Source organism: Manacus candei, unplaced genomic scaffold (genome assembly GCF_025592945.1).
Source record: "Manacus candei isolate 608988 ecotype Guabito, Panama unplaced genomic scaffold, ASM2559294v1 h1tg000050l, whole genome shotgun sequence".
In the NCBI taxonomy this organism is placed as follows: domain Eukaryota; kingdom Metazoa; phylum Chordata; class Aves; order Passeriformes; family Pipridae; genus Manacus; species Manacus candei.
The window spans coordinates 11,446,781-11,472,966 of NW_026138098.1; the positions used below are offsets into that span (position 1 = coordinate 11,446,781).

At 38.0% G+C, this 26,186-nt stretch overlaps 1 protein-coding gene across 4 annotated transcripts in view; it reads left to right on the plus strand.

The window, feature by feature from the left end:
- Nucleotides 1-26,186, plus strand: part of SORCS1 (sortilin related VPS10 domain containing receptor 1) — a 264,539-nt gene that overhangs the window by 105,945 nt on the left and 132,408 nt on the right. For 3 of the 4 annotated variants that reach the window (XM_051800441.1, XM_051800444.1, XM_051800443.1), the window contains exon 3: nucleotides 15,057-15,156. In XM_051800441.1, coding sequence (XP_051656401.1) covers nucleotides 15,057-15,156 — 100 coding nt within the window. Of the gene's footprint in view, nucleotides 1-13,217; nucleotides 13,277-15,056; nucleotides 15,157-26,186 lie in introns of all 4 variants that reach the window. The other variant, XM_051800442.1, reaches the window with a different exon arrangement.

Sequence of the window (26,186 nt, forward strand, 5' to 3'; positions counted from 1 at the left end):
TCTTGCTGCAGCAAATAGAAATGAGAAGTCTGACTTGTCAGGGGCTTGCCTGAATTCCCTGAGCTCTGCCATCCCTGCTATCTGTGGGGTAATCTGGCTTCAGTCCAGCCCCAGTCCTGGAACAGTGGGGCTGGAATATTTCAGTTTTGCCCCTGTCTGAGCAGCCTTTGGGATGGCAGTGTGGGGAGGCATCAGTGAACCTTCTCCCTTGGGCACCTGACACTTTTCTCTTTTGATTGACGTGCCTCTCTCAAAGCCAGCTTGAAAAGTGTTTGCACTTGAAGCAAGTGGAGCAAATTCTAATTTTGTCTGGAATGGGTCCTCCTGCTAAATGTTAAACTGACCTTTTCAAGAGAAATTTACTTGATAGTTCTAAGTGAAGCCCTGCTTTAAGCTAAACCTGTCACTACAACATGATTAAAATCACTTAAATGTACATCAGTTGTACATATTATTAATGGAAATTGAAATCAGCTTAAATGGTAACCATAAATTTTAAAACAGGGGGAAGAGGATGGAGACAGAAAAAAACCCCATACATGATGTGAAGGTTAAGGTGCCTTATTCACCCGAAAATCAGATGGACTGAACAGGGAACTTTATTCTGAAGCAATGAAAAATCACTGACTACTTTTTTGTGTATTTAGAGTGCTCCAATTCTTATCTACTGAAAGGGGGAATTCAGTGCCTTTGTGGCAGGGACTTGATCTGTGTAGACTTAGAAGAGTTGTTCACAGTTGTCTGGTCTTATTTCACCTGTTACTGGACCTTTAAGCAACAAATTATCAGATTTCTGGCAGCCTGATAGATGGTGGAGGCATATGTGTGTAGACAGTGCTGAAAGTGGGGTTTGGGGCATACCTGTGATACATGAATGTCTGCTCCCGGGCTGAACTGCACATTTAAAATCTTGCACCTGTTCTTGCCTCCTTCCCTCCCCCACCATCCAGCATGACAGCTCCAATGTTTGGCTGTAGTAACAACTGTTACTTAAAGTGTCTGTTCTAATTGGGTGCTAATAAATCAAAACGAAAATGAAGACCTTCCACTTACAGTCATTTATCAGAGACTTTCCATCACACAGAAGGACAGGACTTGGCAAGCATCTCTAGACAAATGTCCAGGGACTTATGAAGGTCCTTCTTGAGGATATTATCTTTATGTAACAGTGTGACCTTTGTCATTCCAAATGCAAATTTGAACCTTTTGTAATTAATAACTCTTGCTCTACCAGAACTGGCTTTAACACAGGTGAAATTAGCATGGCTTTTCCCACCTGTTTTGGGACATTGAGTGCTTCCACGTGGCACTAAATAATACTTCATAGGTATAACCAGATAAGCTCTTCTTTGGGTTTGGAGCTAAGTAGGCTGCGTTGCCCACAGACTGGAAGTAAACACAAAGATCTTGTATGGCCAACATCACACTGATATTTTTCTTATCCACTTATGCCACCTCCACTTCCTAGTGTAGGAATGTACGTGGATACACACAGTATGTATCACCACTGTCCAGAAGGGAGTTGCATGACTATGCTAGCATAGAACAGTAGTGTGCCTGGAAGTGATGGACTCTGGAGGTAGGATATGGCAGTACGCATCAATTTTGGGATTTATGTGGCTTTTGTGCTCAGGTGTGAGATTTGGTCAGCAAAGCTGAAATTTTCTTTTTCAGTGTGTTAGAAGACACACCTTTTTTTAAGGGCATTGATGGTGGCTGAGGATGACAGGTCTGTTGTATGAAGGTAAAAAGAATTTTCAGTTACTTGGCTGAGTTCCTGTTGGTAGCATTATTTTAATGACTAGAATGTATAATTAATGTCTTTATATACCCAAATCTTTGGAAAGACTTTCCTTAAAAATTTAATTCCAAATAAATTAAGAACAGGTGGCTTGTGGGAAAAACAAGTGTTCTGGTCAATTTCTTTTTGAGGAGGGACTCATATAAGTTTTGAGTAGTGGATGAATATAGCCCATTAGAAAGGATTTTAGTATCAAGGAATCTTTTCAAGGTGTTTCAATCTGCAGTCTTTATTTGCTCACAAAGAGAAAACGTAATTAATACAAGATGTTGCTGCAATGCAGGACAAAATAGTAACTTGATCTTGTGCAAAATGTTTCTGATATAGAATATACAGCTAAGCTTTAACTTACTTTTATCATTTACTAGTAACATAAAAGCAAATCCATTTTATCTGTAGCTGGTGCTGACATAAAGATGACTTTCAGCATCAAAGAACCAGAGGAGCTGAGCTCATTTCTAGACTATCAGCCTGCAATTCCTCTATGCACAAATGCCAGTGTATTAGTTTGCTAATAGACTGCTTGAACATCTCACCTTGACCACAGCCTGCTCTATTCTTAACACACAGCACATGCTCCTGACCATTTTTTCTGCAGAGTGATTGGGAGTGTGCATCCTCCACAGGCCTGGGAAACGGTATTAATCTTCTGCTGTGTACTTTCATCTCCTGTAAAAATCCATCTTCTACTACCGGAGTTGACCTAAGGTTAGATGTCAGAGGAACAAATTACTGTCACTTGCTTGATACCCCAAGAGTAGCTATAAATAGTAAGCTTTATAACCCTACTGATCCTTGAGATACATAGTGATAAATATGCTTCTATCAACCAAGAGAAAAAACATAAAGCTGGGTGGCTCTGGGTGATGTACATTATTTGAAACTGGCACAAATGGTAGAGCTGCATCAGTCAAATGGCTTTAAAAAGAAAAAAAGCAACACTTGTATTTACCTGCTTTAAAGTATTAATTGCTGGTTTTTTGGGTGTGGTAATCCAGTAGCACATCTTTTACACCCAGCAACAAGTTCTTTCTTAGCTACTATGGTGGGGTAACAGTGGAGCTGACAGCTAGATTAGGGTAACAGTTGAGCTAACAGCTTAGCCTGCTCTCTGCTTGGACTCACAGAATGAATTGAAAACCTTTTTAGTGGAACAATTTTCTGCTGGGAAACGCGACATTATTCAGATAAATCTCCTGCAATATTTTAAAAAAGAAATCTTGACAGAAAATGTTGGAATTATTTGAAACCTAAAGTGTGTTTCATTTTGATTTTTCTCCTTGTTTCATTGGAGCTTTTTTCCTGTGGGGAGACAGCCAGACTGTGTTATAAAATATTCAGTTGAATGGATAATGGTACTGCTGGTACGAGTGAAATGAAACACTCTGAATTATTATTTTTTTAATTTAATCTTTTCCCCCCCTGTGTTCTTATTCCATCCAGATTTTGGGAATAATGATATTTTAAAACAAGGAAAAAAAAAATCTGTTAGTAATGCCTAAGGGATGAGAATTTCATCTTCCAACTAACTTTAGTATGAATTAATGCATGAGGCACATTTTTAGCTGGTTTTAAAATACTACTGGTCCTTGGGAGTTACTCCATTATAACAACTAAGGGGCTTGGACAGTGATTTTGAAAATAATGTCGTGGACTGTCTGGATCTTTTAAGCTTTCTAGCTTTTGATTTGCACTGGCAGGATAGAATGAAGGTTGCATATTGTGTTGCAAATTCTTGGATGGTGCCAGCTAGAAAATCTTTTCTCTGGCAGTTAGTACGTACCCTGCAGAAGACCTGCAACATGTTTATGACACAGTAAGATTGCTCCTTAATCTTAATTGGAGATGGACTAAAGCAGCTTTCTGGGTCTGTAATGGATGCTAAGGTAGCTCTGCTGAGCAAGTGTATTAATCCCTCTACCTGAGCTCAGCCTGCTGTGAGAGTTTTTGGTTTTTTTTTAAATAAAGCTGCAATGACCTCAGTGCTGTGATGGGGAGGGGAGTGTAGGGCATGTACGGTTGTCTCATCTTGCTGATTAATGGAAAAGCTTCCTGTTGCTCTACCCTCAAGCTACAAAATCCATTAACCACCCCTTGGGGTGCCTGAAATTTATTCTGACCATTACCATCAATTAGAAAGTTAATAGTGTGATGATTACTGGGCTACAGTCCTAGCTATTTGTGTGATTTACACCAGACTGGGGTGAAAATGGGAAGCATCAACACTTGAGGAATCACATTTATGAGCAACAATTTGGCATTAAGGGTGTGGTGATGTCAATATGCCTCTGTAAATATATGTCTAGAAGAATCATTAGTCATTCCCAATTCTCCAATTTAAAAGGTAGCTATTAATTTAAATGTATGGAAGAACAATTTTAATATCCATCACAGCTAGGCTGAGATTTATTTTACTGATAACCATAAACCTTGAGTGAGGCTGGGCTTGTGGGAATGGCTGCGTTCTGAGTTACAGGGGTACAAGGTATTCACCAACCTGATGAAGGAAGGGTAGAAATTTGCATTTTAGCCTGCTTGTTTGTTTTGACAAACAAGTCAGGTGGACAAGGAGATCTTCCGGACTGGTACTTTTCCACTTATTCCACTGATTCCCCAAAATTTCCCTAAGGTAGCAAGGACAAATCCTGTTGCCAGTAAACTTGCCTTCCTTTCTTCAAAGTCTTTTACTAAAAAGAATGTTGTGATGGCAAACAGAAAATTATTGAAAAACAGTACTGTGGACTTAGGAACAGAGAAAATGCTGGGAGTGTGCATACTGTCTGAGGCACAAGTGTCAGTAACCTGTCAGCTTTTGGTATATATTAATCAACTCGAAAAATTTAATAGTCTTACTGGAGTTACTGGTTCTTCCCACATGCGTCCAGATGCTGCAGCACAAAATGACTCGTAGAGAGAACAGGAGGAATTTCACTACTGTTTCAGCCAAAGCACCAGTAGTGCCAGCCTCTTGAGTCTTTCACTGAGAGGGTCAAGTGGAGGTCTTGTTTTGATGACTATTCCTTTGTTTCTCACTGCTGGATTTCACCTTGCATTGGATTAGAATGGCTAAAGTAGTTATGATCACAAGTCTCCCTACAACTCTTCTTGACTCTTGCTGCTTCTATCAGTGAGGGACTGGAGGTGAGTCTTTGAGGCCATAGGGAGATAAGAAGCTGAAAGGGAGATTTGAGGATCAAAGTGTTGGAGAATCACCCTCTCTGCTGCTCAAGCAATGGAGATGAACGATTCAGTTCCTTCAACTGCCACTTTACTTTTTCCTCAGTGGCAATCACCAGTCTTTCTGGGAATCTGTTAGCCGGGCAAAATAAGTGATAAGTCCACAGCTATTTTGCCACTAATGCAGTCCTCTGCCCCAGACATCTCATCTCCTTTTCCAGAGCTAATCCTGCAAATAGTCTTTTAGCACAGCAGAGAGGGGTTCCAGAGTGTAGCTATGGCCCCTGAAATGGGGTCATCTACAGCAAAGCTCTGCATTTACGGTCCCTTCCCGCTAAACAGTGCCTTGGAAATGCTTTCAGAACAGAGTCCAGTCAAATCTCTGTGCGTTATTTTTCACACAAAAACTTGGGAATTGTACACTTGAAAGAAAAATCTTCATGTCTTGCATTTTGACAGCAAAGATCCTTCTGATTTCCTGGAAACAGCTGCTTGCAAGCAAGGGCAAATTGATCGTTGAAGCTGTCCAGTTCCATGTTTATGGTGGTGCATCTCCATAGCAAATACTTCAGATTTACATGAGAGTGTGATTGGGATCTCATCTTTGATCAGCAGGCGGAGGAGTGGGGAATCTGAATATGGATTTAATCAACTGCCAGAATCCTCTGTTCTTAGCCTGCTGACATGAGAAGCCATTACACTGTGCAGTAAAAGGGGGATTATTTGTCAGACAAGATGGGACAGACATCTAAAATTAGAGAAGTAGTAAAAGGGAGGAGGGGAAAAGTGCATCTTTCCCATCTAATCCAAATTTGATCTTTTTTCTGCTAACATATTTGATGTTACTCTTTTCTTTGGGTATCCAACCTTCATGCAATAATGTTTCTGAAGCCTGAAGGTAAAAAAGACCATCACCACAATATAGCAGAATGTGACTTCCGCTAAAAAGGGCAATGGTGTCAAAAAGTGGTATTTAAAAAATCCTGTAATGACATCTTGCAAGCACAAAATGCCTCTGAATTTTCACACATGAAAGTTTGGTCTGAATTATGCTCTCCCATGGATAGTTTGGTAAACTCGGAGGATTTGAAGAGAAATTATGCAAAGGGATACAAGTCACCAGAGCTGAAACAGATACCTCCACACTGGTGTTTTATTTTTGATTCTTTACTATTTATTATCTATGCCACAGACTATCTCCTCCCTAGGTTTTATTTTCTAGTGAATTTACTAAATGTCTCCAAGAAGAAGCTGACTGAGCAACATGGGTTTTTCACCATGGCTTATATAGGTGTGATTGGTTTCTGCAAAGGATACTGTGCTTTAGCACAATAGATATGAGCTAGTCTTTAGCAGTTCACAGAGAGACAAGTTTTGCATCATATCAAGGACAGTGTAGATCAATTCAGGTGGATCACTTTGATTTCAGGACAAGAGTACTTAAGCCCATTCAGCACAATTCTTCCAAGATTTCAGGTGATAAAAAAGCACTTAGAGGACTCAAAAGCACTTACAGGACTTAGAGCTTCATACTCTGCTTGGGTAATTGGAGAGACTTCGAAGTTTATGTTGACTTTCTGTCTTGCCTGTGTAGTGTTGTGGTTTAACCCCAGCTGACAGCTAAGCACCACAGAGCTGCTCACTCTTTCCCCTCCCTGTTGGGATGGGGAGGAAAATCAGGAAAAAAAGTAAAACTCATGGGTTGATATAAGAACAGTTTAATAATTGAAACAAAGTAAAATATAATAATTCAAGGAGAGAGAGAGAGAACCCAAGAAAAGCAAGTGATGCACAATACAATTGCTCACCATTTGCTAACAGAAGCCAAGCCCTTCCCCGAGCTGTGTTTGGCCCCTCTTGTGGGTAATTCCCCCAGTTCCTATAAAATGGGCATGATAATCTGTGGTATGGAATATCCCTCTGGCTAGTTTGGACCAGCTGTCCTGGTTATGCTTCCTCAAAGGTTTTTGTACACTTCCTCACTGATAGAGCATGAGACACTAAAAAGTCCTTAACACAGGGTTAGCACCACTTAGCAACAACCAAAACATCAGTGTGTTATCAACACTATTCTCATACTGAAACCAAAACAGAACACTATCAACTACTAAGAAAAAATGAACTCCATCCCAGCCAAAAATCAGGACCATGGTTGGCACTCATGTGCTACCCTGATCGCTAGAAGAATTCTTCTTTTCCTTGTCTTTGCATTAAAGAGTTGTAAGTCTTGCTGCTTTCTGATGTTATACATTATGGTATGAGTGGATTTGGTGTTTTGTCTCGTTCAACTGGGAACACTTGCATGTTCATCATAATTGACCATTTCCTTTGCCTTTCACCTGATAGAGTAAGAAATAACCTCACCCTAGTTGCATGACTTCCTTTTATCCCATACAACCTGTCTTCTCTCCTGTTGGAATATTCCCACCATTATCATCCCATGACATCTGAAGCTATTGCCGAATTCTAGTTAACCTTGACAGAGAAATTCAAAGCTTCAGACAGATTGAGCTCCTACTTGTTTTCCCAAAACCTTCTAAATTGAAAAGGTTTTTCCTTCTCCTCAGCCTTTTGAAAGGTAAGATGTGTTGTAGGGTGAGATGTGAGGCTTGCTAAAGCCATAGTGGTTGGGTTGTACTGAAACCTGTGTATGTGCTTAGTGCAGCCCCAGATCATAATAGGAGTGTGGATGGCTAAGAAATGGTGACCTGTGCCTACAGCTTGTGTAAGAGGTTTAGTCGTGTGGCTACAGATTTTGGAAGGCCCTTTACTAAATATGTGCAAAGGGATGGATGGTCCTTATTTTATATGTGATAGAGACAGAGGGACAGGTATTCTCTGCTTATGTATGTTGGTAACCTGAGTTACTAAATCTCAACTGAAACAGCAGAGAAGGCTAATTAGCCGAGTTTATTTTTCTTCAACCATTATTTGAAGGAGAAACAAGTAACTTACCTGTGCCAGCTACAGATAACATCTCGTGGCCCTTCCACTCCCGTGTTTCCTTTGTTTTGTATTTGGGTAATATTTTGAATAATTATCCAACACAATATATAAACTTGTGATTGGATGATAAAATATGAGTTACTTCTCCTGCTTGTCACATCTTTAAATTATTTATAACAATAATCAGCTGAACTGTATTAAGCTGAAAATTACAAGGGATTTGAGTGTGTATACTTCTGTTCATGTAGATTACTCCAAATAAAAGTTGATTAAAAAGGAAAAGAAGAAAATTGAATTACTTTAACTGATTATGCAGAGCAATGTCAATTTCATGGTTTCCTATTGTTTCTTTGTTATTTTTTGCTCCCTCTCTACTCTAAGTCTTTTTCATGGTTTTTGCAGGTGGGAAGCTTTATTTTGTGATGAGAAAATTCTTTCCATAAGGAAAAAAATACACATTTCATTGAATTCATAACTTTAAATTCATAATTTATAGTTAAATCCACAGTCACAACTCAAACTGGAATTAAAATATTTTCAAAAATGGAATTTTAAGTCTGTTTTAAAATGCCTATTTAAACTGTATTTAATTTCATCCTGTTGACACTGATATCAAGGCTCCTTCCAATCCTTATTTACACACACAAAACTCCAGAAAACTTAAGTTGTCAGGATAGAGTGGGAAGATGGTGGAGCCTGAGGGGACATTTGGCTCTGTCACAGACTTCCTTCAAATGTAGGATTAGTTATCTAGTCTTTCCCTCTGCTTCCTCCACCTAGAAGTTGGGAACAATACTGTTTGCCAGCCTGCTGAGGGCCTCATGAAAAAAAAGGAATCATGAGCATGTTCACTAAGGGAGTGAAACATGTGGGTCCCTCAAGTTTCGAACTGTTTTATTTTTCTGTACCCTTGAGATGTCTATAAAAGTTAATTTCAACCTCCCTGAATGAATCTGAAGTGTTTTAATGTTGTGATATATGCTGTGCTGTTACAGCCATTTAAAGAAATGCTAACCAACTGTTTGGCTTGTCACTGCTGTCAGACCTTTTAACACTGCCCTCTTGAACCAAACTCTTATGAAGGAAAAAAAAAAAGCCTCTCTGAACTAGCTTCATTTTAGCCTAATCCCTGCTTAAAGTAAACGAACTATAGTTAAGCATCAGCCAAATTCATTAATAAAGTGAGGAAGAGGAGTCCAGGGAAGGCTTAAAGATGCAGTAGAGTTGGTCCCAAACTGCAAAAAGGCCTTTGGCAGAGGCAGTGTCAGGGACATGAATCAGTTCAGTATTGAAAGGCCTGGGCTGCTCAGTGGGCTACAGGAGTTTTAAATAAAAGTCCTGTATCCTGTTTTCTAAAGAACAAATATAAAACTGTGTGTTGGGGAGGGGGACTGATAGCCATTCAGAGTGTGACCTCAGGAGAGAAACCAATGAGGGCAAGGTCTGCCTCTGCTACATGGAAATTCTGTCCAAGGCCACAGGATTCACTGTGTTTACATCTTACAATTGTTCTTCAATGTGGAGTTCTAAAACTATTCAAAATGTATCAGTCTCTATGAGCTAGGCAAACAGATCCCATTAGAAATAGGCAAAACCTTGGAGAATTATTTGTACAATGAGTTAGAAAGACAGACAGTGCTGAAAAGTATCCAGGTGCGGCAAGGTAATTTGCAAAGCAAAAGTAACTTTCTAAGAAAATAAGGAATGGAATTAAAAAAAAAATCTCTCTGAGAGAGAAACTGAGATCAGGATCATTATTACTTTCTGATAAAAATAGCAGGGTTACACATGAAGGAGTTAAATCAAAACAGGCATCAGACCAAAAGTGATATCTGTCAAGGCCTAGTGAAAGGCTTAATAGGAAGAACATGTGAACATAAATGGTTAGCTGTTGAAGAAGACTTTGACATTACTAGCTGTTGTGAAACACGGTGGCATGGTAAAAATCAATGGGAAACTTTAGTACCTGGCTATGAAACCAAAGTAAAGAGTTTCATTTTAAGGGAATAGCACCTCAACCTAGAAGGATCCCTAGAAAAAAGAAAAAGCAAAAGTCAACAGCTCTACAGCAGTTTACAAACAGGCGTAAAACACTGCACATGAGAATATAAATACTCCTCAGAATTACCAACTCCAGTATTTTTCACATTCAGACATAAAAGATTATTTTTAATGTCTTAATTATTCCTTTATTTAAAAACTTGTTCAATTGAAAGCCCTTTGTTAGTGCAGACTGCGGCTCCATAGCTCTGCCTTCTGCAGTCTGAAAGGCTTCTTTCCAAAAATCTGCTCATGTAGAGATTAATACAGTAGCAACTGGCAAATCTTGTGCTCAACTCGGCTAACTTGCCTTCTCTGCTGTTTCAGTTGAGATTTAGTAACTCAGGTTACCAACATACATAAACAGAGAATACCTGTCCCTCTGTCTCTATCACATACAAAATAAGGACCATCCATCCCTTTGCACATATTTAGTAAAGGGCCTTCCAAAATCTGTAGCCACACGACTAAACCTCTTACACAAGCTGTAGGCACAGGTCACCATTCCTTAGCCATCCACACTCCTATTATGATCTGGGGCTGCACTAAGCACATACAACCCAACCACTATGGCTTCAGCAAACCTCACATCTCACCCTACATCACATCTTCTGTACCTTCGGAGCCAAACCAGATGGCAAACTTAGTTATGTGGGAGGTTGGAAAATAATGATTTAATAGTCATTGCTGTTCCTTACTTAAAATACTTGACTTCTGCCAGAGGTGAATTCCTGTGCAGGAGAAACAGGCTAGAGCTCATCTCTTCACACTGCTCCTGGTCATGACAGGCTGCCCTGCTCTGCTGCTCCCTAACCACATTACAGGTGTTTCTGGTCCTGCCTCCCAGGGCCAGCTGCCACTTGGACCATGGTTAGAACAACAAACTAAACTGTGGAGGATAGAGGGTAAGGACATGAAACATAGGCAGTGTTCTCATAGTGGAGGTGAGAGAAGCAGTCGAGTTAATATGTGAAAACCAGACGTAATGGGTGGGAAAAGGAAAAAAAAAAAAAAGTAAGTGGTGCCAATTAAAGTGATTGCTTCTTAATGATGTGTGTTATAACAAGAAACTTAGTCTGTTAACAGGGAAGGAAAGCTGTACTGTAATAGGCAGGAGGCATGAGACAGCTTAAGATCTGCAAGTAATATTTTTCTTTTTTTCTCATGGAGTGTTCCAGAAAGATCTTGATGGAAAAAAAACCCTCCTTGACCACATGATCGATTGTTTGATTCTTCAAATCTTCACCAGCTTATGTAAAATAAGTACAGGTAACCTTAAATTTGTAACAAAGGAGAGTAAACAGCAACTTGCTAGGGAATTTATTTAATCTATATATTCAAACTGACAGTTCTCTGAATGGTAGTCTATGCTTCTCGAGAAGCATAGGGTTCATGTTACTGGTTGATTCAGATTGCCTGTTATAATTGTGAAATATTGGTAGAAATGGATTGAGATATATTCATGACAGTAGGTGGACTAATGAAATTCAGTGACTTTATTTAAAATGTGTAGGAGTTTATTATAATACTGTAATAGAAATGTCATTTACCCTGACGGGAGGAGAGGGAAAAACCCTGTCAATGAATAATAATAAAGTTATTTAAATGTCAGCTTTCTTGCGAATAGTTTGCAAAATATAAATTACCCTATCTGTTTCTAGTTTTGTTTTAGTTTATTACTGGGAAAGTCAGAGTTTCAATCCCAGAATTGGGGTATTTTTTTATACTGTGAAATGAGCTAGTAATAATGAAAATGTTTATCTGCTTGGGTGTTTGCAGAAATCATTCTGCTTTACTGAAAAAGTAGGGAGTCGGATTTTAAACAGCTGCTGATAAAATCTGGGATTTAATGGAAGCAATTACAACTAATATGGTGGGACAGGTGTGAAGTTCAGAACTGAGCTAAATACTTTTTTTTCCTGAATATTATTCTTCTACTGTCATCTGCATTTCAGTAACATCTGCAATCTCTTAACACAGATCTGAACATACTCCCCCACACAATTTGGGAAACCATTGCATCACACATGTCCACACTAGAGACAATAAAATAGGGCTTACTGTTCACCATTTACATATATCTATTTCAGTAACTGTGGCTATTCAGCAGATGGATCAAAGATAGTGTTTCCAGCTCCACAGGTCCTGGGTTTAATCCTTTCCCATGATTTAGACAAGCATTTGCTTGCTCCACTCGCATTACAGAGATGGACTAAAGCTGAGTTCTCTTTGCAGAGCTTCACAGAAGCATTGCCTTCCACAACAGGTGTGGGAGATGTTGTTTGGTACCTATCCATTCCCCTTCAGATGACTGGGATTGAATTTGTTGATCCTGCACTGTCATTAGTGCCTACACCCTGCTGAGGTCCATATGTCTTTTGCAGCCCTTCCCGGTTAGACTGGCTTCCTGGATTGTCAAACAGCTGATATGTTTGCATAGGTTAGGATTCTCATGCTGCTTTATACACCCATTTAATAAGACAAACAAAAAGCTCATTATCTAGGCTGCTAATCAATTCCTACTTGTATACATATGTGTATAATAGGAGTAAGATGAATGCAGGTTGGTGATACTCCTGGGTTAGATCCCGACAGAGACTTCACATATATGCAGTGTTTCATTTGATACAATTTTTTCTGTTCCACTGCTCTGTGTGTGTATCTATTACCATTTCTTTGTGTTAAAGCACTTCTGGCTTCCTATCTACTGTTGTATATGTAGCATTTACCTCCCTGTTAAAATAAAGGGTAACTGTAAAGTGGTGCAAGAGAAACAACTGGTAACTAGGGAGGTAGAAGGACTGGCTATTTGTCAGTTTGGAACTTCATAATGAGAGTAAGATCTAATAGTAGCTCCTTTGATTGCTTGTGAATTTGTTCTTCTGCAAAAAATAGTGTTTTTCTAAGCTTTCCAATCTTTCAGTTTCTTTTATAGATGTTGACAAAAGCATTTGCTTCATCTGTATATAGTGTTACCTGTAAATAAAGCTATGAATGCAAAATAATTGCCTAGAGATTTGAAGAAAGAAGTGGCTGGCAATTCTGACTAAGATTACCATTTGCTGTTGACATCAGTTTGCCTGTGCTTTGGCAGGGGTACTGGCTGCTTTTCTTGAACAACTTCAAAGCAAGTTTTATGTCTCAGATTTTCTTTGCTCCCATCCCCTTTCGAAAGATCCCATTTTGAATTCACTGTCACTGGTATAAAAAAGAGCTGTATTATTTCATTATTGTATTTTTCCTAACTCCGGAGGTCAGATTTAGTCCTTACAGTCTTTACATGTCTTTATCAGCTCAAACTTCGCAGAAAGGGTAGGTTTGGGGTTTTAGGCAGGCAGTAACAGAAATACTAATTTCTGAGAAGACTGGGTGGTGAGGTGGGACAAGACAACAAAGTGAAGCAGCAGTCCTTGGCAAGACTGTGTTCAGCATCCTGCTGTGGATCCCTTCGCCTCAGTGCTGGAGCATCTCTGAAATATTTGGTAACAGCAACGATCATAACAGTATCCTACTGCTCAGTCCACTGAGGAAAAACTCAGTTTATATCTGCTCTGAGAGAGATGACCTTATAAAGGGAAAGATCAATCATCAGGTGAGAATTTGACGTTAATGCTCCAAACACCAAAGGTCATATATGCACACACATATACATGTGTTTATTGGGGGGAAAGGAGAAATCTATGGATGCAAATCATATGTCAGTTGTTATATGAGCAGGCAGATATGTGCAAAGGCTTCCATAAAGTTGCTGAATAGAAAGACTCAATTTTAATGCAAATCTGCATTTTAGTGCAATTCATCTTTAATGGATAAAACCCCAAGCTGCTGCTTTCTTGTTTTATTCATGTAGTGATTGCAAAATCTGAAATTCCAGAAGCTGTGGTATGAATGTAGATGTGGAACCTGATGCAGAAACTTAACATCCTCCATATTCAAACGAACCCAAAAACCCACAAAAAAACCCCATTAAGTGTCTTAAATACCTTTGTAAATTTAACAATTGTTGGCCAGATAGAAAAGAACTTGCAAATAATGGGTGCCAAGAATCTACTTTAGAATGTGTGGTTTTGGAGTGCTTAGCACAAAGGATGTAACTGCTTGCAAGTGAAGTTCCATATGGAGCCATTTGTACATGTTACAGATGAGATAAGGGAATGTTGTGCTTTTAAAAGTCTCTGCTACCCAGATACATGTCTTTTTTCTGCCATTTATGGATACAGTTCAATCCAGTAGAGAGTACCAACTGTACTGGTTTGGACTGATTATCTAAATCCCCAGGATGCAGGGGCAGAATTCAGACAAGCATGAGCTGCATAACGAACAAAACCTCTGCTGATGATTGTTCCAGGTTCCAGTCACATGTTAAGAGTACATGTTGTAGGAACTCTGCACAGTCTTGCTTGTTCATGTCTTTTGTTCCTCCCCAAGCCATGTAGTCACTGTCTTTATGGGAAATCCTCATACCAGAAATATTGTATTTTCTCTACTGAACGGTGGTGGCTTTTAAAGGAAGAATAAAGCATGTGTTCATGCTCTCTGCTAGTCAGTGTGAAAAAACCTCCCACAACAAGACAAACAACGTATAAATTGTAGATGTAATGTTCATGTAGTTAGGTTTTCAAAAGGACATTGATGATTTTTGCAGAAAACAGAATTGTAATTTCACTGAACAATGAGGTGGAGCAGCTACTTTGGAATACAGTAAAAACGTCTTAACAAAATTAGTCTAAGCTTGGAGTATAAGATGAATTGATAACCTTAGTCTCTTGCTGTCTGCTATTTGGCATTTCTGACAATCATTATAATCTTCTATATGCAAAATTTAGCATTTCTTATTGCACATGTTTATTTTAAAATGCTTTGGGAAGATACTGCTTTAATTTTTCCTAATCTAATTTAAATGCAAATTATAAACACTCACATGATGCTATGTGTATATAATTAAGTATCATTATATACTACATGAATCATTGAAAAAGCTCTAGAGAGCCATTCTGCTATTTAAAGCATGACTTATATTGAAAAGCTGCCAAGTGACTTGTGGTTTTGTGATTAAGTGTTTGTACTTATAAAAATCTCTTTTGAATTGTAGGTCAACAGATTATGGGACAACATATGAGAAACTGAATGATAAAGTTGGTCTGAAGACTATTTTGAGCTACTTGTACGTTTGCCCAACAAACAAACGTAAGGTAGGTGATAATGTGGTTGGCTTATTTTGGCTTAATGATGCTATTTCTGTCCTGGAGATCTCTTCCAATTTCCTCAGTATCTGGTAGTATTTAAATGGCAGGAATCTCTCTCTGTCTGTCTTGCCTTGAAAACTTGTGTAGCTTTATCAAGATATAAACGAAATTATACCACCTGTGCTAACTACCAGTATATTTTAGGGAAAATACTTCAGGAAAAGGTGACTATTAAATAGGCATTTAATTGTTTCCTTACCTTCTGGAAGGTGATGATTTTGTTGTCTGAAAGGGAGAGAGACTCATTAAAATGGCAGAAATGCATCTACAGTGGCCAGATTTTATGTAATATTATTTGTCTTTTAAGTGCTCCCAATAGTGAACTGAACAGGATTTGACAAATTCCTGCAGAGAAAATGCCTTCCGAAGCCCAGAAGGTTTTAATCATCCAGACACCCTACTGAATAACAATTTACTAAGAATTTATAACACTGACATATTAATAAAAGGAATCTGGATGCCTTACTTTAAGATACATTTTTGACAAAATTTTTGTAATTTGGAGGTACTAGGAAGAGACGAAGGACAGTTCATAATGATAATGACGACTTGTACTCACATATGCTGTGTAATAGGCAATTATTACTTATTGGTGTTTTGGTGTGGAAACTAAAAAGTATTTAAGTCATCCTGAAATTATTAGTAAATTAATTTCAGATCTGCTCATACATTGGTTCAAAAAAAAAAAAAAGAAAAGAAAGAATGAAAATAAAATAAAAATGTGATTAAATAAATGGCAGTGCTGGCACCCTTGTCCCCTTGACTTACCAGCTAGGAGGCTACAGTGCATATGCAGTGTGTGGAAGGCCCTATGCCAGCTCATTTCCAGAGGGAATATGAACATGGCTAGAGTAGTTTTCTATTCTTTGGTTTCAGTCCTTGTGCATGGTTTGAGACTGTGAAAGGAAGAGGGAGCTGTCCTCCATAAGAGGACAATGCTTAGCAGATTAAATTGCTATTAAATGGTTCCAAATTAGTGAAGAGATGTCATCTCATTTCATCTGACCCCTGATGAAGATGAAGCTCTCCTCTAGAAGCTAAAGAATGAAATTATCAGATCACTTAAATGTCCTTCAGCTCTGAGGTTTGAAAGGTGGTCTCCTGAAACAGAAACTGTGGTGTGGAGGATTATGTCTCTCTTTCTCTCTCTCTCTCTCTAAAATCATGCCTGATATTTGTTGGAGAGTGATAATACTGTTCTCTAGAACTAAGGGTTTCAATTGGGAAACATTTGTAGGATCCTTTAGCTATGGTGCTGCAGAGAAGGCTAAGAAGAAACAAAGGGTTTTGCAAGCTTGTTAAGCCAACTGCCTGGCCCTGAAAAGCCTTCATCATGTCTGGCTGCACCTTCCCGTTCCCTTCCTTGCACAGCCACCTTTTTTTTATGTTGCCATCTGGTGAGCTGGATCGAGGACTGATCTGCCTGAAAACAAATCCCTTTCCAGCTCAAAACCTAAATAGATGAAAGAAAAAAGCTTTCAGGTGGAATTGTGGAACTATCTGTTCTGGCAGTAGACTGCACTAAAGTTGGCCTATAATCAATATGGGACAGTGCCAGAGGAAAGCTGCAACACCTGGGATGAGAGGACCTATGTAATGGTCCAAGATTGAATTTTTCAAAACTTCTTTCAGCAGGAGCTGACTTAGTCTTGCAGGGAAACTTTTCGAGGCCTGGTTTATGCTATCTATTTCTGTAGAGCATCAGGTCATTCCTTCAACAAACATTTCACTTTAGGCACTTAGCTAGTCCCCCAGGTTAAGAGGGTACTGGGAAGAGAGTGTAGAGCTACATTATGTTTCCACACTGAAAAACACTTCTATATTAAACCTCAAGGTTTTTATTATACCCACTGTGGAATGAAAAGCTGAAGGAAACATATTTACAAATTTTGCCACCAAAAACATTTTCAATAAAAATCTGTGGATCCTGAGACCCGATTCCCTCTTCTCCCCTGAAATTTTGGTAACAGTTTCAGAAACTTTGGTCACTGAAAGTTGCATCTTGTTTCACTAATGTAGGCTGGGTGGGTAGCTGCAGAAATTTTTTTAAAATGTGGAGCTCAACTATTCTAAACTCCGTGAATTTTATAACACTCAGCTCTTCATGTGAAGGGTTTATACACTGCTGCAGTTAATACTGGGAAATGCTAATTGTATGTTCCTTAAATATGTGTTATATGTGCTGATTTTTCTGACTACACCTGCGGCCTTTGATGTCATTTGTTCCACAAGGCATTCCTTAGCAGAGAGAAAAGGCTTCTTCTGTAGTGGATAAGAAATGGTGCATTTTTTTTCTTGAAGTTATTGGATATGAGACCTTGCTACAGCAGTGATCCTTAAGTGGGGTCAGCATGTACTTAACTTGCTGAAGCTTCCTTATTTTGGAAAAAAAGAAATTCTTTTAGTGTTTAACTTTTAGGAATAATTCCGTTGAAAAAGAAGGTAAATTTTGAACTTAGCTGACTCAAGAGTGATTGCTTCTAATGAAAAAAACAAGTGTATCATGTATGTATGTTTTGTCTGTGCTTTGCAAAGAAGAGCAGTAGGAACAGTGAACTGTAGAATGCATGTAATTGGATTTATTAAAATAATTAATAGTTTTGTTAATGAATTTCTGATTATTTTCACATTTTGGAAAATAACAAATGACAACATGTGTTAAATATATTGTTTGTTATAATTTCTTTCCTCTTCTACATCTAGGGGGAAAAAAAAGTGTCTATAAATACCGAGTATTTGCAGAGCTTCCCACAGCCCATGAATGCCAATTTATTTCTAAAAGCTTCTGACTGCCAATTCTTGTTTCTTTATTGAACAAATTTAAATCCTTTAACCAGACATTGTAGGCAATGTCATGTTGCAAAAGGGTGCTTTGAAAAGCAAATCAGAACAAAGTCAACCATTATTTACAACTCAAATTGAAGATATATTGCTGTTGCTTGGTATTTTTCTGAATTGCAGTATTTTCTGAAGGAAATGATAGAAAATGGTGACTAACATAGCAATGTATAAGTGGCAATGAGATGTGGAAACAGTTTTTTAGTATTCTCTCCTTACACTGAATTACTGTGCTACCTGGTCATGACTGATGGCACAGATCAGGCAAAAAAATGTTACACATGGATCTTGCCAAAGACACAGAGCCTGTCTGAGTATTTGTCAACAAGTCTCCAGAAGAGAGAATCCCCAATGTGCAATAAATCCCTAGGCTTAGGTATGTCAACATTGGTTTATTTGTTAAGTTCATAGAGCCTTTTGTGAAGGGAAAGAAAATTATTTGCATGCTTCTGCGTGAAGAAATACTGTTTGGGCATAATGCTGATGGGTTAAAAACTAAACCAAAACAGAAATCCAAGTAGATATCTTGAAAATCCATTTTCACAGAAGTGTGTCATTTTCCTAGGAGCTCACATGCACTAAGTTTTACAGTCTTTCTTTGTAAAAGCCTTTCAGATAGGTTGTTTTTACCAATTTCATGGAAAATCATAGACATACACACATAAAAAGTGAATGAGTGGTGGTGGGGACGCTACAATTTGTTTAACTAGAGATTTTGTTTGACTCAGAAAGTGCTGCTGCCTAATTTAGACAGTGTATCCTTGTAGGAAGCACACTGCGTTCTTTGCAGAGAGCCAGTTTGTGCAGCCCATTCGTTCTTTGTACTTTCAAGCCCCTTATATCTGTGTATCTTCAGTTAATTAATAAAATGCTGAGTGATAGTATCTGCCAGTAACTTTTATGCTATTAATAGGACTAGTACATCAGATATTTCCTGTGGGTTTGAATTTTTGTGGTATGTTTTTTTGTGTTTGTTTTATTTTCTCTCTTCCTTTCTTCAAGCTTGCCTTGATTTTTCCCTTTATTCTTGCAATGGTTCAGATTTTAATTGCTGTGCAGTACAGTGTCCTCTTCTCTCCCCCCTCCCCCCTTAAAGATGAATGGACTACTTCCTCTTCCTTTATTTTTAGTACTTGAGTTTAGCACCTTTATCACAGTGTTTTAAGCACTGTCCTGTTGTGTGTGTAGCTCCAAGATAGAAGATATTTATTGTAAATATAATTGCATGGGTTTCAGTGCTGGCTAGATCCCCAACTACTTAAAGTTTATTAATGAGTTTTAAATTAAAGGAAATGAAGGGAATGACAGCCTAACCTTCTGTTCTTTCTAGCATTGGGAGGGGGGGGGTGGTGCATGGAATAGTTGGCAGATGTTTCTGTTAGTCAAGACTGTAGAAGATTTACCCTTATTAGCTGAAATAGAAATGATTGAGTGCTACTTTCTATCCTTTGGTATTAGACGAGTTGATTTGCTTTAAGGTACTCCTGGTTTTAGAACATAAACTGCCCATTTGTTTCAAGGGTAAGACCCAGAACTCTGTGCTTTACACTTGCCTTTGCACCTGCTCTTCTGAGTTAGGGCAAATGTCTGTAGAGATGAACAGTTCTACCTAACGTTGCTCTTTCTCTACAGTCTGCTACCCTCAGCTGCTAAAATCACATTAGGAACACTTGTAAGTATCCTCTCTCTGACCTGTCTCATCATGGAAGCTTTCAGAACTCTGATGTGATGGCAGGTCTTAATTTTTTCAGTCAAGGAAAAACAGTTATTTCCAGTGGTGTCCTCCTTGTAGGCCTCTGTAAATTGTAGTGTGAAGGCTATCTGTTTGTATTGGAGAGCTTAGAGCTCAGCAGAGCTCTAAGCATGCCTCACTCTAGAGTGAGATCCTTTGGTGGTCAAGGGATGGCAATCCTTAGCAAATTAGGCACAATGGGAAACCCAGGTCTATCCATCATGCCAATAACCCAATATGTGATTGCAGTCCACTCTGGCTAAGATAAAATCAATTATTTTCTTACTCTCTCTTTTCTTTTGGAAGGAAAGGCCCTTATTAGCTGCAGGCTGTGAGTGCAACCTTTAAAGAGACAGTCCTAAGAGACCAAGAAGGTATTGTCTCACAGATGTGAATGATTGGAATTGTTTGGGGTTCTATGGCTGTGGGGGTTTTTTGTGTTTTTTTTTTTTTTTTTTCTTTTTGAGGGGGGGTTTGTTTGTTTGTTTTTTGTTTAGTTTGGTTTTCTTTTTGTTGTGTTTTTTTATTTTGGTTTGTTTGGGTTTTTTGTGGGGTTTTTTTTGTTGTGGTTTTTTTTAATGTTGTAGTAGATGATTAATGAAAGTCTTCTCATACAAAAGAGAGGAACCACCTTGTACTGCAGTATTTTGCAGATCAAACCAAAAATTTGATCAAATAAAAACTTCTGCTTGGATTAAACTTTGTTCTATAGCGTACATGAAGAATCCCCAAGATTTGTTTGTCTCCTAAGCTATGAACACAAGTGATGGTTACTTATAGCCCCCTATTTACTTCAGAGACAGTGTTTTGGAGGGAGGGAGTTGAATGTGGTATGGGATTTATCTGCTGTTTTTGGTGATCTAATAGGCAGTTTGTGTTAGTTCGTACTACATATGCCTTTGATCCAGTGGTCTTCCAGTGGGAGAACATTTCTTTCTTTTCTCTAAATATGGCAGTCTAAATCTGTTTTGTTGAGCAGTTTTAGCTTAAAATTTCTCCTCATCAGAAAAGAGTTGAAATCTTGAACCTACAAGAGAATTATTTTGGATTGCAGGAGTGATTCAATGGACTTCTGATAACACTATACACATGTAAAGAGTTCATGACCTGTGGGAGGAGAGACATCTCACACTGCCAATTAAGAATCTTTAATTTTCTGCATTTCAACAGTAATGATGGATTAAGTCAACTGCTATTACAAGCCTCTCGTGGTGGTAACTGGAAAATCTGATAATGTTGGGATGTCCTTGGGTTAATGCAATTACAGTTTTCACTTTTACTTGTAATATCTTTAGGTTCAAGGGTACCTACCTGTGAACCAGATAAACAAATGTAGACTTGATTTCCATTTCAGAAGACTGCCTCCCATCTCATATGAAAACAAGAATAAAGCAAAAATTTTTCATTAGTTTAGAAAGGTAGATTGTTCTTCACATCTGTTGGATATGATCTAGCAGAGCTGCAGTACAGTAGTTTCTCTGAAGTCCATGAAGACATGTAAACTGGAGTGATCGTAAAGGTAGTGCTCTATTGTTAGTCTTTCATATTGGGTTCATGGGAAAACCAATAATTAGCAAGTATTTGGTCCATGTTAACAAAGGGAAGGCAGAGCCTCATCTTTCAAAGTGAATATTTTTGCTTTTGAAGTGTCTACCAGTATTTGCTACCAAACTTTCTGATTCATGGCTACAGTATATGACAGCTCTCACAATAGCCATTTACACACAAAGCCCTTGCCATTATTCTACTTCCCTATCTCTTCTTGGATGAAGTGAAATCAAAAGCCATTTCTTCCACTTCTGCTCTTGTAAGCCTATCAAAAATAGTGGCAGTTTTGACATTTTCCCACTCAAAGTACCACTACAATATGCCATTGTATCTCACAGAAGTCTCCAAGGGCACACTGAGTGTTGAAACTAATGATAGGGAGGTATAAGCCATGGAATTCAGCTTTAGAGCTAAGATTCACCCAGGCTGAGGAGGGTTTTTAAGATATTCCTTCCATTCTGACTGTCCCCTGTTTTCTACAAACTGAACAGTTAAAATTCATGCAAGGTAATCTCTTGTTGAATTTCCTTCAATTTTTTATCCCTTTTTAATTCCTCCATGATTTACCAATATTCTGGAACAGATGAAATACCTTCTGGATAGGGAGGATATATGCCAGAAGTTTAGAGAGCAGAGGAGTGATATGTTTTTAGTTGCAGACCAAATACAGGCAGCTGAGATTGATGGTAGTGCAAGAATGTGTCTAATTACAGAGCAAACCTGTCTTATTGTCAAACTTGTAGCTCCATGCATTTCAATAAGTAAGACAGGCTGTTTAAACCAGGAAGAAAGCCACTTGCCATAATATTGATTTTTTCCCTCTGAAAAATAGACCCAAGCAAGTTGAAAATGAGTTTGTTGAATGTCCCATAAAGTTGGGCTAAAAACACGTGCAGCAGGATTCCCTTCAGGTACCTTCTGGATTTTGAGCTATTGAAGATACATAACTAAAATCTCACTTTTATATCCTTTTGCTGCTGTGTTGTGGTAGGAACATACTTCTTTGGTCATGAAGTGTGGAAATTGTCTTCATACTATACAACTTCAGAAGTTCACCTTAAAGGGATACTGTGACATAATAATATGATGGCTGTTCTCTTGTGCATTGATCATGTAAAAAATAATGAATGTGGTATGAGTATTGACCACAGAAGGTCTGAGCTCAACCATCCCTTGCTAGGCTTGCAAAAAAGTAGTATCTGTTAATTGGCAGATAGTGTAATCTGTAGGGTATGTTTATCAGCAGATTGCAACTGCTCACTCCTGTAGTTTAGATATGTTGTTATGAAGAAATGAATGACTAAATGACAGGATGCTTGAGTGTTTTGCCTTTTGTCTAGCTGTACTTGGAGTACAAGCAGAAAAAAGTGAAGAAAATAAACAAGAAAAATATTCTTCATTATGAAACTTCTGATTGATAAGTGCTAGTAAATGCAGAGAGGGGAGTGATGGCAAAGATTAATGAGTGCAATTATAAAGTTGTCTACTGCTAAGAAAATGTAGAATTTGACTTGTATGCAAATAGCATGAGAATTAGAGACCAACAAGTGATGACTCATATATCATATTGAAAGGAAGAGGTCCTTGAGGAAGCAACCAGGCTTCTTGGAGAAAATGGAAATCATTCAGTGTCTGGTATGAAAAAGGTATTGCAAAAGCCATAAAGGACCTTTTCCTTTTAGTGCTACTAAATAAAAGGCTTGGGTTTCTTTTGCAGGAACAGAGAGAGATTTCCCATAGCCAGAAGAATAAATAAAAAAAAAAGACTCAAGGTTAACACAAAACAGATAATTCAGGGGTCAAAACTTACTGAAAATAAGGCATTGTAATGTGTATCTTTTCTAATTCCTTTTTTACTTACTAATGAGGAAGAGTTGGAGAGATGGGAATCAAAAGATGTAATAGAACATTTAGAAAGGTCATATAACTTGGGGAGCAAGGAAAATACAATGCTTACCACAGCTTTGAGAGTAATGGCATAGAGAGACTGTGGGTAGGAACACAAAGAATTATCCTTCTGTTTGCCATGATGTGGCTTTCAGATTGGCACGAGTCTCCCACAAATGTGCACAAACTCAGTGTTTCTGTGGAGGAATCTCTTCTACGTTGTTCAGAAATATTGCCAGTATTTCTGTAAAGGGAAATGTTTTAGGCATAAGTGAGAACAAAGAAATGGAAGCTGTTGAGGTAGCATAGCACTGATGATGGCAATCATTGGAGACATTGCTAAGGGTGATGTAGAGAGATTAGCATTAACCAACTAGACCAAAATATGTTCAAAAAGAACTACCAGAGGAGTTCTAGCTATGTATTCTGATATAACGGATCAAGCCCTAGAGTAGTGGTCTGTTTTTCATCGGTAGCAGAGGGTAATCAGACCATGGTGAATGTTCAGGGCACACTCGTACCTTCACAGTGTTTCTGTGTATGTTTGCTAAGAAGACCATGTGAAGATTTGATGAGAAATACTTAATAGTAAATTCTGAGTATAGCCAACAGTTACCATAAATTTGTGAACCAACACACTTTTGTTGCTTTTTCTTAAACTGATAGTGCAGTTTGAAAACTGGAGGTGGGGAAATAGTTTCAAAAGAAATGAAACACTTAAATCAACACATTATTTGACAAGAAAGGATCAAATTTGCAGAGTTTTCTATTGCATATAGAATATTATGAATAATGGATTTTGTTATTTAGAGAAAAAAATTCATATTGGTTGAAAGCACTTACTCCTATTCAAAACATTAGGTTTTTTTACTGATGGGGTCATTTTTTTCTGTCTTGAATAGATTGATGTTAAAATAGCAATGTTTGGGGGTGAAAAGATAAAACCATTTTGTTTTGAAATGTTTCCTTTTAAATTTTTTAGAGATTTGCCAAGATAAATTCTTAATGAAAACAGTGGAACACAATAATGGTACTTAAATTACATTCTTAATCACTTTCATGATTCTGCTTTTGTGCCCCAGACCCCTGTGTGTCTAACACCAGTGTGCACTGCAGTATTTCTTTTTAATCTTGAAAATAAATAAATAAATTTCTCTAATACCTTTTGAAACTATGTCTGACATTTCAAACCTTGGAGCCAAGAGCTATCTTCCAAATCATATAAAAAATATTACAGTGTTTCACTGTTTCCTTTCTGTAATACCTCTACCAGCAAAACTCTTCCATGTGTTCTGGGATGCCAAACCTTTCCTTTTGCTGCTGTTTCCAAGTGTGTTTCTGACATTTGCAAGCTCTCATAGGAGCATTCACTCAATTACCACCAAAGACCCCATTGTTCCAAAGAGGCTGACCTTCCCCCTTGGGCACCAATTACAATCTATTACTTTTATTCCCATAGTGCTTGCTGTAATTGGAGCCCTGGCTCTTTGCCTGGTAGAACTTGTTGGGTTTTCCTCTCCTTTCCTTTATTACTGAAACTTTGCTAAAGATAACAAGAGTGACAATTCCAAAACATATATGTATACACCTTGAGGACAACAACATCATTTTAATGAGACTTTTAATTTAATCTCTCTTTCTCTTGTCATCAGGAGCATAAGAAAAATCCAAGGGAAAGAATACATATGGGTCGCATGATGACATGACTGGCTTACTTCCTCTTTTTGTTTTCTTCCTTCAGCTAATGTGCCCCAATTATTCACAGAAAAGATTTGCCAGCAACTGAAGGAACAAATATGCTGTGGGCTTGCTAATACTTAACTACAGTGCTTTGGAAGTTGAGGGGAGGAAGAGCTGTACTTGACAAGTCTCTTGACCCTCAAGACCTGTCCTTTGTATTACAATCCACTGGAACCAAAGACTGTAAATACTACATTGCTAGTAGCAAAGCTGCACATTGTGGTTAAGACTCTTGCTGTAAAATTATACTTTTGTGCTTATTAGTTCTTTCCACCAACTTGTTTCCTTTTTCAGCTGGAATTTGTGAGAGTAGAGATGATTGCTGATTGAGTGTGGAGGGGTTTTTCACTATTGAACATATTTGTTTGGAGAGCTGCTCAGACATCTGCCAGAATATGTTTTTTTCTGAAAAATCATGATTTTAAAAAAAGAGTTCAAGTTGTCTGCCTTTTGTTATCTCTTCTTGTTTAGGATCTTTGAGGTTGTATGAAAACTTTCTTTGTTCAACCTATTGCCAAACCCTCAACTATTCTAAAGGAAAAAAGTGTTATCACAGAAAACAATTCAGTTTTTAGTCTAGCATAGTACATAGTCTTATGGTATAGATAGCTAGCTATTAAACAGACATTGCTAAGTTGGCCAGATGTTTCTAAATCATTGCAATGACGAATTCTAAAAAATCTAGTCTATCGGATTGCATAAACCTAATTGCAAAAGAATTTGACTTGCTTAGAAAATGGCCATGTAGTGTATAAGCCAGTGTAATACCTGTTAATATCTCCTTGTCTAATAAGTACAGAGCAAATTCTGATTCCTCTTCCTTTTTGTTTTTGTTATAAAGCAGTCTGGTTTGGTTGCTTATTCACTCATTTTGCTAAAGTCTTTTAATATTCTAATAAGTTAGAGGATCATACTTGGACATTTTTGTGCAGCATGATTTCCATACCTTCTTGTCTAAGTAAAATAATTATCAAGATGTTAATTTACCAGCTGGTACCAAATGACTTTACACTTGGTGACTTATATAAGTCACAAGTTGTTCTAGAAATGTGTATGGGTAAGACCAAGAATTATTTTTTTTAAATGTTCAAAACTCTATGTGATATCTGGAATAACTGGAATTATGAACAATGCTTTTCCTGCACCCATATTCTTCCTTTAGTAGAATTTGATGAAAGATTAAATTTCCTTCCTCACAGTGACTTGAAAATGGCCTTTTTTGCTCCCACTA